Below are 12,530 nucleotides of genomic sequence, written 5' to 3' on the forward strand. Positions count from 1 at the left end.
AAAGCGATTAGTTGACTTGAGTAACTCCATTGATTTAAAAGCAATTAGTTGACTTTGCTTATGTGAATAAACCTATTGCTTTTAAAGCGATTAGTTGACTTGACTTAAGTGAGTAAACCCATTGATTTTAAATCAATTAGTTGACTTTAAAATCAATGGGTTTACTCACTTAAGCCTATTGCTTTTAAAATGATTAGTTGACTTGACTTAAGTGACTTAACCCATTGCTTTAAAAGTTATTAGTTGACTTTAAAATCAATAGGTTTGCTCACTTAAGCGATTAGTTGACTTTACTTAAGTGAGTAATCCATTGCTTTTAAAGCTAATAGTTGACTTTGCTTATGTGAATAAACCCATTGCTTATATAACAAACAGTTGACTTTACTTTAAAAAGTGGGTAAACCCTCACTTCATGTTCACTAATTGCAATAAAATCAGTGGGTTTACTCTCTTTATCTTAAGTCAACTAATCACTTTAAATATTTTTTAAATTGTTTTGTTGTTGATTTTTGAGTGCAAGTAAATTCAGATGATTTACAAATTTGGCATTTTTAGGCTGAGCTATCCCTTTAGCAGGTCGCACACCAGCGCCAGCGGCATGTATTTTAGAATTCTAAACATAGGTTTCTATCAGGATACACACACCGGCGCCGCAAGTCGGTGGCTGTCGGCGGTGCCCGGCGACGGCTCAGGACGCAGTTCATTTTTCAGCCGCCCCACAGAGCGCCATCTGATTAGTTTCATGTTAAATATCATTCGAATGTGCGCGTCTGGTGTGTGATACTTTAAACTGTCATGTACGCGCCGTGTCGCGGCGCCGAGCGACGCTTCTGGTGTGCGACCTGCTTTTAACTCTGTGGAAGAGAATTATTTGCTTGTTCCTCTAGATTTTTTTTATTTTGAATTGAAGAGCTGTTATATTAACTTAAATGTTTGTTTCTATTCAGATTCAAATGTCATTCTCTATTATTATTATTATTAATATTATTTTATGTGATTTTAAACTTAAATGAGCACATGAATATGGCTGATTATCTGTGATGCAGTGAACTTGATTTTTATTAATTTTATTTTATTTGAGGTGTATTTGTTTGTCCTGGTTAATAATACCAAGTAAAAAAAAGAAAAAACTGAAATTAAATACCTTTAAAACAGATGCGTGTTGACTCACTGGTGTCTCTTCAGACTGTTTTGATAAACTTGGTTTGGTTTCTATGGTTACTGTTGGCAGATCCATCTCATCAATGCTAATTCATTTTCATAAGTGTTGGAGAACAAAATATCTCAGAAGATTATTCAACAATAAACTCATTATAAATGAGAAATTAAAAAAAAAAAACCTAAACTAAAAATTGGCCTCTAAGAAAGCCTATCAGCCAATCAGAGAGCCTGACACAGATTTTCCAAAAGGCTGTTGCGTGATGGAGTCATGTTTCACAGTGGTCTCTCCCTCACACCGGCTAAAACACAGTTCGCATTCGCCTGAAGACGCACAAGAGCTTAAAATATCTTCATCCTCCAACTGCGTTTGACTCCAGGAAGAAAACAAGATTGCTTTGGAGAAAGTTGGCAGATTTCTACAACCCTCTCTCGGCTGTTTAAGTGGTATGTTGACATTTTGAGTGTCGGAGCAGCTGACCGGAACTTCACTACACTATTGGAAGATGAATTAAGAAGCTTGTGTGGAAATGGAAAATTACAGTCAATATACATGCATGGGTGGATACTATTCAATGTTTTGGGGGCTAATGATTAAAAAAAATTAAAAAAGTTATATATATATATATATATATATATATATATATATATATATATATATATATATATATATATATATATATATATATATTATATATTATATATTTATTTTTATGCTATATGTCTTAAAAAAACTTTTCAAGTGAGTTTGACTGCAATTGTTTGACTAAAATAAATCAGCATTTTAATAGAAAGCAAACTAAATCAGTTTTAATGTTTGAAAATCTAATTTATTTGTGCAGTACTGAGTTTTTGTCAGCTCTTTAAGTGTCAATAATGCCCCAGAGTTCATAATATGCTAATTTGCAACTAAAGACACATTTATTATCTTTAAAACTGTGGTTTTATTGTATTTGAGTGCCTTATTTTGTTCCATAAATCAACAATGGAACATAATTGATGCAAAATATGTGTAAAATAAATATATGTAAAATCAAACAGTTCAGATTTATTAAATAAATTTAGAAAGATTAATTTCACACTTAGGGTTAGTTCACCCCCAAAACTGCAAATTTAGTCAGCATTTATGCACAATTTAGTGGCTCTAAACCTTTATTTCTCATATTGAAATCAAAAGAAGCTGTTTGGAAGAATGTTGAAAACCTGTAACCATTTATAGTAGGACAATACAAATACTATGGAAGTCAATGGTTACAGGTGTCCAACATATTTCCAAGTAGGCTATCTATTTTGTGTTCAACAAGGTTTGAAACAAGTGAAGGTTGAGTATGTAGGCTAAATAATGACAATTTTTATTTTTGGGTGAACTGTCCCTTTAAGACTTTTTCAAACTTTTTAATAGCGATGTCAATAATTGCATAACTATCCTATTCACAAGAACTCCTGTGTGTGCTGATAATAGAGGTGTGAATAGTGTACATAATGAAGGCACGTATGCTTGTTTGATTATATTGACCAGGCTGATATTAGTCTGAAGGTTTTACTACAGCAAGCAAGAAGCAGAAACCAAAGTTCAAAGCGGAGAAGGTAAAGAGACTGAGGGAAATGTTGGGAATGTTGGCCTCTGGTAAATGATCCGCTGTGAGAAAGTGTAAAGGCGGGAGCAGGACAGCTGAAGGGAAGCGAGAGACATGCAGCGTCCGTCAAACGTGCCAAAATGTCACTACTAATAATAAACACTCCTCAGCAACTGCTCTCCAATCGACACACGACCCGACACACTGTTGTATAAACGAGGCAACGCGGAAGTAAGTTATGTTATTATATGTTATGTGTGAGGCTTCAGTTATTTCATTGCTCGATAGGATACTAAATAATGAAACGGTAACACAATATGTCTGATTGAAACCAGTGTTGTTATTTATATAATATTAATGCTACATGTTTCAAAATATCATGTTTTTATATCAAATTATATATATATATATATATATATATATATTTATTTTAATTTATTTTTTTGCTGTAAAGAACGTACAGAAAAATAAATAAATACCAGGGGATAGTACAGTCAGGTGTGCAAATAATAGTTACAGAGTAACAAATATCTTGTGAACGTAACACAATGAAATAGTTTTATGAGCTTTGGGATTGTGTGAAGTAATAAGAGTGACCAAGTAAGATTTAAGGTCCTTACAGAAAACAGGGAAGTACGGCTTGACATCTTGAAACTTCCATTTATGCATGTAGAATTTAGCTAGCAAAATAAATTAATTAATCAAATAATATTTGTCTTTGTCTTCTTTAGGTAAGTTATGACATCCAAATAAAATATAAATAAAATAAAATAAATATAAATAAAATAAAATACAGAAATCCTTCCAAAATAAATTAGCATAAGTACACTCCCAAAACATATGGGACATAGATTCATCTTCAGTGCTACAGAAGGAACATGAAGTATCAATATTTGGATACATCTTTTTAATATAAAGTTTTAACAGGGTAAAACAAGTGCAGCAATTTGTAGGAGACATCTCTTACTTTATTGGTTATTAAGTATTTGCATGATAATGTCCACACTTTTTTCCATGGGATATTCTCATATAAGCCATTCCAGTGGGACACTATATATGGAGGGAAAGTAAGCTCCGCCTGAAACAACTCTCAAATTCTTTTGTTCCGACCAGAGGGAGTAAATATAAAACAAATTTTCCCAATCATTGTATCGAAAGGATGAACTATTGACAAAGTACTCTGGGATCTGGCAGAGTTCTTGAGAAGAGATATGGCTCCACGGGGAATAGCATCCATTATTATGGAGAACTCACGAGGAGTGACAGGAATATTGTATTTATTTAGAAATTCTGAATAAGAATACAAGTAACCATCAGAATTTAATAACTGAGAAACTAAGATAATATTGTTTCGGATCCAATTAGGGAAGAATAAGGATTTGTTTTTGTATAAAATAATACAATTATTCCAAATAAAATAACTGTGAGGACTAAAATTATGCTTGTAAATCAGATGCCATGCCAGAAGTACTTGTTTATGAAAGTTGGATAATTTGAGGAGTAAATTTAGCGATATTGTAATTACACACTAATAGAAAGGGGAGACCTCCAACCTTAGAGAAAACAATATTAGGAAGAGTATTCCAAAATGAATCCGGATTGGATAGATATTGCTTTATATCAAATTATAAATAACTGCTTGCACCGGAAGTCTTGCACGGCACGTGCAGTTTACAAATAGCCGCCCCTACAAAAATTTGCCATGATCTTACTACAAAACCACAACTGTTTTTTAGGCGTTTTAACCATATAACCACAAGGTAGACTGGTTTTGATAGTATGGAAGCCCGTTCCCGCCACTGAATTAAAAAAAAAATCAATAAAAAATTATAAAGTCAGAATTCTGAGTTATAAAGAGAATTAAAAGTTATAAAGTTGCAATTCTGTCAACAAATAATTTAATACGCTTTCAAAAAGAAAATATGGTAGTGAAACTAGGCAATTGTGACTTAATAACTCACAATTCTGACTTTATAACTCGGAATTCTGAAAAAAAAAAAACTTTTAATGACGTGCACATATGATTTGTTCACCTCAAGACTAGCAATGTGAGCGAACAAAATCAATATAGTTTTGTAATGTAATGTAATGTAATGTGTATTTATATAGCGCATTTATTGTGTATGGCCATACACCCAAAGCGCTTCACAATCATGAGGGGGGTCTCTCCACACCACCACCAGTGTGCTGCATCCACTTGGATGATGCGACGGCTGCCACAGGACAACGGCGCCAGTGCGCTCACCACACACCAGCTATTGGTGGAGTGGAGGGACAGTGATAGAGCCAATTCGGTGGAGAGGGGATGATTGAGAGGCCATGATCGTAAGGGCCGATAGAGGGACTTTGGCCAGGACACTGGGTTTACACTCCTGCTCTTTCACGAGAAGTGCCGTGGGATTTATAATGACCACAGAGAGTCAGGACCTCGGTTTAACGTCTCATCCGAAAGACGGCGCCCACTGACAGTTTAGTGTCCCCTTCACTTTTACTGGGGCATTAGGACTCACACAGACCACAGGTTGAGCGCCCCCTGCTGGCCTCACTAACACCACTTCCAACAGCAACCTAGTGTTCCCTAGTGGTCTCCCATCCAGGTACTGACCAGGCTCAGCCCTGCTTAGCTTCAGTGAGTAACCGGTCTTGGGCTGCAGGGTGACATGGCTGTGTTTTGGTTTCATGCGTACTTTAAACACTAGTAATTGAATTAAAAAGCCTACTAATTACTAGTCGGCGCGATTAAAGTGTTTGTTCAAGAATTTAAGTTGATTGCAGGAAATGGCAAAACAAAATTGGAAACATTTAAAGTATAAAAAGGTCTCCTAAAATATAAGTATATAAGGTATAAGAATAATGGCAAAAACTGACCGCAAGTTTTGTTTATTTTTATATTTTTTTAAAGCACTGAGGGATGGCCATACCGAGCATGTCTGACTCCAGCAGGCTTACAGAAGTGCCCGCTCTGGCTTATCTGGATGAAGGGACATCGGCGGCAGGTGCAGAGTGTCCAGAAGAGCCCGATCTCCAGCCAAGAGTCCTGGAGGAGCTTCAGCCAGAGGGTAGAGTGAAATGTAATCGCAATTTATTGCAGTAAATCCCGCAGCTTTTTTATTGTACAGAATAATCATTTTTATATTAAATATACAATCTAGTAATTTTTAATAACTAACAGTTTCATGTTTAAGTCAATAATATTCGTTAAGAAGAGAATGTTCGCTATTTGGAGATCGATTTGAATGGGATGTGTTCAAATAGATATGTTTTACATGTACTTTCAGGCAAGCAATGTCAAGCATCGGCACTTACAAGTATAGAAGATGACAGCATTCATTCATGCACCAGCAACAGGTTTGCGATTCACATCTGATACTTTACATCTGCTTCCAGTTATATCACAGGTGTATCGGACACATTACATGCATTCATAGAACCAGCCTCGGCTGGGTCAGTTGGCGTTTCTGTGTGGCGTTTGCATGTTCTCCCTGCATTCGTGTGGGTTTCCTCCGGGTGCTCTGGTTTCCCCCATAGTCCAAAGACGTGGTACAGGTGAATTGGGTAGGCTAAATTGTCCAAAGTGTATGAGTGTAAATGAGTGTGTGTAAATGTTTCCGAGAGATGGGTTGCGGATGGAAGGGCATCCGCTGCGTAAAAACGAGCTGGATATGTTGGCGGTTCATTCCGCTGTGGCGACCCTGGATTAATAATGGGACTAAGCCGAAAAGAAAATGAATGAATGAATGAATTAAAATTAATTTAACAATATTTTCTTATTTTTTTACGTATTCATTATTATTTTTATTCATCCATTTATGTATGTAATTATTTATTTTAATTTATTTATTAATTTGTTCATTTATTTGTTTATTTATTTATTAATTTATTTTTATATGTTATTTATTATTTATCTGTTTATTTTTTAATTTATTATCTATTCTTTTGTCTATTTGGTTATTTTTTATTTTATTTATTTGTTTATTTTTATTTATTATTTTAAAAATGTTTCATTTATTTATTTTTTATTTATTCATTAATTTGTTTATTCATTTGTTTGTTCATTTATAAACATTTTTTGTTTTATTTATATTTATCTATTTATTTGAACATTCTTTTTATTTATTTCTTTATTTATTTCTTTCTTTATTTATTTATTTATTTATTTATTTATTTATTTATTTATTTATTTATTTATTTATTTATTTATTCTATTTGTCTATTCATTCATTCATTCATTTATTAATTTTTATGTATTATTTTTTTATTTATCCGTTTGTTTTTTATTTATTTATTATCTATTATTATGTCAATTCGTTTATTTATTCATTTTATTTATCTATTTATTTTTATGTATTATTATTTTTTTCATTTATATATTTATTTATTATTATTTTTTTATTATCTATTCTTTTGTCCATTTGTTTATTTATTTATTTTTATGTATTATTTTTTCCATTTGTTTGTTATCTATTCTTTTGTTTGTTTATTCATTCATTTATTTATTTTATTTATCTATTTGTATGTTCATTCGTTCATTTCATTCATTCATTTATCTTTTTTTTTCATTTGTTTGTTTATTTATTTATATTTTTATAATAGAATGTAAATGAATATGGTTGCAACAAGGGAATTGTTGTGGATTAGGAGGGTTACCTGGAAAAAAAAACGGTCAAAAACTTTATATGTTTATTTTCTGACATCAATAAAAACACCGTAGAATCTTTTTTACCAGTTAATGGATGCATTTGTTTAACAGCATTTTTGTTTACAATATTAATTCTTAGGTCAGATTCATCATTCACTTCAAGTGAGACGGAGAACAAAGCAACTGTTTGCAGCTTCAGAAAACGCCAAAGAAAGCACAGAATGAAAAATAAAGACATGAGGAAAAAAAACAAGATGCGTAGAAAAGCCCGCCGATTAGTAATTTCAACCCACATAACAGCAGAGTGTTTATCCAGACCTCAGCAGGTCACTCCAGATCTCTGGGAAGACGCTGACATCTCACGTTTATTTCTCCGCAAATTGAACGTCGACTTTTTTTCAACATTTGAGTCTCGCAGCTCGATATCTGACACCATGTATCCAAACTCCGACGTTGCATATATTTATGCTGAAAGTATTAAAGGTTGTGACTCATCTTTTTGCACGATGGACACCAATAATACTCTTTTATCAAACAATATTCATATAAGCAACAACTCTGATTGTGTCTGCAAGAGCTGCTCATCTGAAGACTCAGACTGTGATTTGTACGTCTCAGGAAACCTGTCGGGTAACAGTATAGAGGCGACCGCAGGCTCTTTCTTGGATGAATTCAACTTTGATTCAACTTGTATTTACACTGAATGGGATCAGAAAGTGGACAGTACAGAAACTGAGATGCCTGACAGTCTAACCCAAGCAGAATGGGGATCAGCTTCATCAAATTACAGTGACTTTTCCTGCAACACAGACACAAAATCCAGCAGCACAGATGCAGACGGCTGCGCTTTAGAGGTGATCTGTGATATTAAATGCCCAGACGGATGTGCTGAAGTGTTTTTGTCTGGTTGTTTTGACTGCTGTGATGAATTTGGCGCAGTTAAAGATGTCTGCAGGGACACGGAGAGCGATTCGGAGTCGGGTGAACTTTGGGGTGTCGTGACTCAAACAGATCGTCAGCATTTCTCAGATTTTTTCTGTGAGATGATTAAAGAAGAGACGCAGGAGAAAGATATGAAGAAAATGAATGTAAACGAGGGGTTCCTGTTTCATCCAAAGCAGGTAGGTGTGTGTTAATTGTTTACGGTAATTTACACTTATTTTTTAAAACGTTTTGTTCATTAATGCTTGCTATAAGTTCAACATGTAATGTCTTAAAATTGATATTAGTTTTAATGTTTTATATTTTATTTAGACAGCCCTTACAATTGACATCTTTTAAATATATGGACACATTTTTATATATATTATACATTTTTATTTAATAAAATATATATATTTATTTATATATTTTATTTATTTTTTATTCCTTAAAAAGGAATTTTACATTCACACAAAATGTTTTTTAAGATTGTAGTTGCAATATTATATTATATTATATTATATGATATTATATGATATTATATTATATTATATTATATTATTTTATATTATATTATATTATATTATATTATATTATATTATTTTATATTATATTATATTATATTATATTATATTATATTATATTATATTATATTATATTATATTATATTATATTATATTGTATTGTATTATATCATATTATATTATGTTATTTTATTTTATATTATATTATATTAAATTATATTATATTATATTATATTATATTATATTATATTATATTATATTATATTATATTAAATTATATTATATTATATTATATTATATTTTATTATATTATATTCTTTTTTTATTCTTATTTTATTATATTATATTCTTTTTTTATTATATTATATCATATAAAATTATTTTATATTATATTATTTTATATTATATTATATTATATAAAAATATTACATCGTATTTTATTTTATTTTATATTATATTTTATTATTATATTATATTAAATTATATTATATTATATTATATTATATTATATTATATTATATTATATTATATTATATTATATTATATTATATTATATTATATTATATCAACAAACACATTTTAACAATATATAATATTATTAATATACATGTTTAAACAATTTGAATATTGCACGTTTATTATGAATTAAACTGAGTAAGTGATTCTCTGGTGGTATAATAGTAATGTTATCCTGAATGTATTTATGTAATTAAAAATGCTGTGCCTCATTTCTCAGTTCCTCCAGGTGAAGAACTCTGAATATCGAGAGGGTCGTGAATACTCATTTCTCCGGCACATTCAGAACGGCTCATATGGAGACGTCTTCAGCATCCGGGACAAACAAACTGGCTTCACATGTGCTGCCAAGAGGGTCAGCGTCCATCTTTCTGCATCCTCATCTACATTCTCTTTTAGTTGCTCAAAGTTCTGTTGGATCTGGAGGGGAACGGCTGATTAATTAATTTGCTGTCCTGCTGTTCAGATCCCCATCTGCAGCTTTGGGTGGCAGGAGGTGGAGACATGGAGCAGGATGGAGTCTCCTCGTGTCCTGCAGCTGTTCGGTGTGGTGCGCGAGGGACACAACATCATCCTCTTCATGGACCTCAAGAGAGGCGAGTCTCTGAAACAAGCTGACCATAACTATGAGAAGAGAAGATTTATTTTCAACACATTTTTAAACAATATTTTTAAGTAATTTCGTAGGGGGTTAATAATATTGATCTGAGCATTTAATTTTTTAAAAATAATTTTTAATTCAACCAAACATGTATATGGCTGTATATCATGCATGCCTCCCATCAGTGCCGATATACAGCCACATCGCACTGCTACTCGTGTGAAATTGCTAAAATATATAAATATATATATATATATATATATATATATATATATATATATATATATATATATATATATATATATATATATTATGATCTTAAATGTTTATTCAATAAGATGTATATATAAAAATTAAAATTTCAAACCAAATTCTACTGTTTTATGCGTACATTAAATTTATTTTAATTAAAAAATAAACAGAATCACTGTTAATTATGGTTATTTATACAATGCATTAATTCAGATAATAATTCATATACAAGTGACCTATATATTACGATCATGAATGTTTCTTTAATAAAAATATATAAGATGTATATAGAAATAGGAAGTTCGAATTCTTTAATCCTTTAATTTTATGCATAAATTAAATACATTTTTAAATATACATTTAAAATAAAATAATGAAAAAAAACCAATGTAAATTCAAACCTAATTCTGCTTAATTATACATAAAAAATATTTTAATTTACATATAATTTATGAAGAAAAAAAATTGACACAGTTTAATGTTAAAACATGTATAGTATAATATTAAAAATACATATAGTAATTTTTTTTTACATTGAGATCATTATGTGTACAAAATGTACTTGCATTATATGTATACATTCATCCATTCATTCATTTTTCTTCGGCTTAGTCCCTTTTTTCTTCAGGGGTCGCCACAGCGGAATGAACCGCCAACTAGTCCAGCAAATGTTTTACACAGCGGATGCCATTCCAGCTGCAACCCAGTACCCATACACACTCATCACACAAACACACACACACACACACTACGGCCACTTTAGTTTATCCAATCTCCTAACAGCGCATGTCTTTGAACTGTGGGGGAAACCGGAGCACCCGGAGGAAACCCACACAAACACGAAGAGAACATGCAAACTCCACACAGAAATGCCAGCTGACCCAACCGGTTCTCGAACCAGCAACCTTCTTGTTGTGTGGCAACAGTGCTAACCACTGAGCCACCGTGCCACCTCTTGTTTTATATTTATAACAATGAATTATTTGTGTGTGTGTGTGTGTGCAGGCTCTTTAGCTCAGCTGCTGCGGCTGAAGGCTCGTCTGTCTGAAGATCTGGCTCTGTATTATCACTGTCAGGTCCTGCAGGCTCTTCAACACCTGCACAGCAGACGCGTCGTTCACCTCGATGTCAAAGGTCAGATCGGTGCTCTTTATGCCGGATGTTCATCACAGAAATCTAATGTTAATAATGTGTTGATTTAATGTATGCAGTGGACAATGTGTTGCTGTCTGAAGATGGCCGACAGTGTTTTCTGTGTGATTTCGGGCTCTCTGAGACCCTCAATCAGGGTGGATACAGCACCAAAACATTCAGAGGTGATAACACACACACATACACACACCAGCATGCATATCTATTAGAGATGCAATGGTGTAAAACGTTCATATTATGATTATAGTGACCAAAATTAGCACTTTATTCTCAAGTAATAAATTAATAATAAATGAATAAATGAATAAATTGAAAATATTCAAAAACAAGCAATATTAAGATGGATCCTTGCATGTTGGATTTGTTTATTTATGATTGGGTTATTTCATGTACAATTTATTGTGTTTTATGCATTTATATATATATATATATATGTGTGTGTGTGTATGTGCGTGTGTGTGTGCGTGTGTTTTTGAGTGTGTAAATGTTATTAAATAAATAAAACATAAAAAATATAAATAAATAATAAATAAAAAAATAAATATAAAAAGTAAACAAATATAGAAAAAAATCAATAAATAAAGAGTAAATAAATAAATAAATGTAAATAAAAAATTAATGTAAATCAATAAATGAATAGTAAATAAATAAGCAAAAGTAAGTATATAAATAAAATAAATAAATGTAAATAAATAAAAGTAAATAAATATAAAAAATAAATCAATAAAAATCAATAAATAAATTGTAAATAAATAAATAAATGCAAATTAAAAAATGTAAATCATTAAATGAATAGTAAATAAATAAAAAAGTTAATACATAAATAAAAATAAATAAATGTAAATAAATGAATAAATTTAAATAAATAAAAGTAAACAAAAATGAATAAAAACACATACATAAATGTATTTATTTAAATTAATATTGTTATTAATATTTATTCATATATATGTGAATGTATATGTAACATAAAAGTTAATGATAAAAGAAATACTGGAAGGCAAAAATCAACTTTGAGTATAATAGTTTTTACCATAACTTATGACTTAAAATGTTGGACAATTGAATATCAAATGAGTCAGGATACGAATTACAGGTGGGTTTGGCAGGGATTAACCCTCCTAAGTAACGCTTGATCCCCCTGAAGCACATCAAAACAAGATGTATCGGGGGTCGGCCCTTTAATAGCA

At 31.3% G+C, this 12,530-nt stretch overlaps 2 protein-coding genes across 16 annotated transcripts in view; one reads left to right on the plus strand and one right to left on the minus strand.

The window, feature by feature from the left end:
* The window catches only part of pak1ip1 (PAK1 interacting protein 1), a 379,523-nt gene that overhangs the window by 211,056 nt on the left and 155,937 nt on the right, over window positions 1-12,530 (minus strand). The window lies entirely within an intron of this gene.
* The window catches only part of map3k14b (mitogen-activated protein kinase kinase kinase 14b), a 471,535-nt gene continuing 460,458 nt past the window's right edge, over window positions 1,454-12,530 (plus strand). For 3 of the 15 annotated variants that reach the window (XR_015525285.1, XM_087310057.1, XM_087310066.1), the window contains exons 1-8: window positions 1,454-1,605; window positions 5,638-5,806; window positions 6,014-6,083; window positions 7,514-8,495; window positions 9,556-9,690; window positions 9,802-9,931; window positions 11,194-11,322; window positions 11,400-11,504. Coding sequence is in view for 10 of the 15 variants with exons in the window: in XM_087310057.1 (XP_087166183.1) it covers window positions 5,647-5,806; window positions 6,014-6,083; window positions 7,514-8,495; window positions 9,556-9,690; window positions 9,802-9,931; window positions 11,194-11,322; window positions 11,400-11,504 (1,711 nt within the window). In the remaining 5 variants the exon portion in view is untranslated. Of the gene's footprint in view, window positions 1,606-2,555; window positions 2,967-5,637; window positions 5,807-6,013; window positions 6,084-7,513; window positions 8,496-9,555; window positions 9,691-9,801; window positions 9,932-11,193; window positions 11,323-11,399; window positions 11,505-12,530 lie in introns of those variants that run through there. The other 12 variants (XR_015525288.1, XM_087310062.1, XR_015525287.1 and 9 more) reach the window with 9 other exon arrangements.

Source organism: Danio rerio, chromosome 24 (genome assembly GCF_052040795.2).
Source record: "Danio rerio strain M-AB ecotype USA chromosome 24, GRCz13ab, whole genome shotgun sequence".
NCBI lineage: Eukaryota > Metazoa > Chordata > Actinopteri > Cypriniformes > Danionidae > Danio > Danio rerio.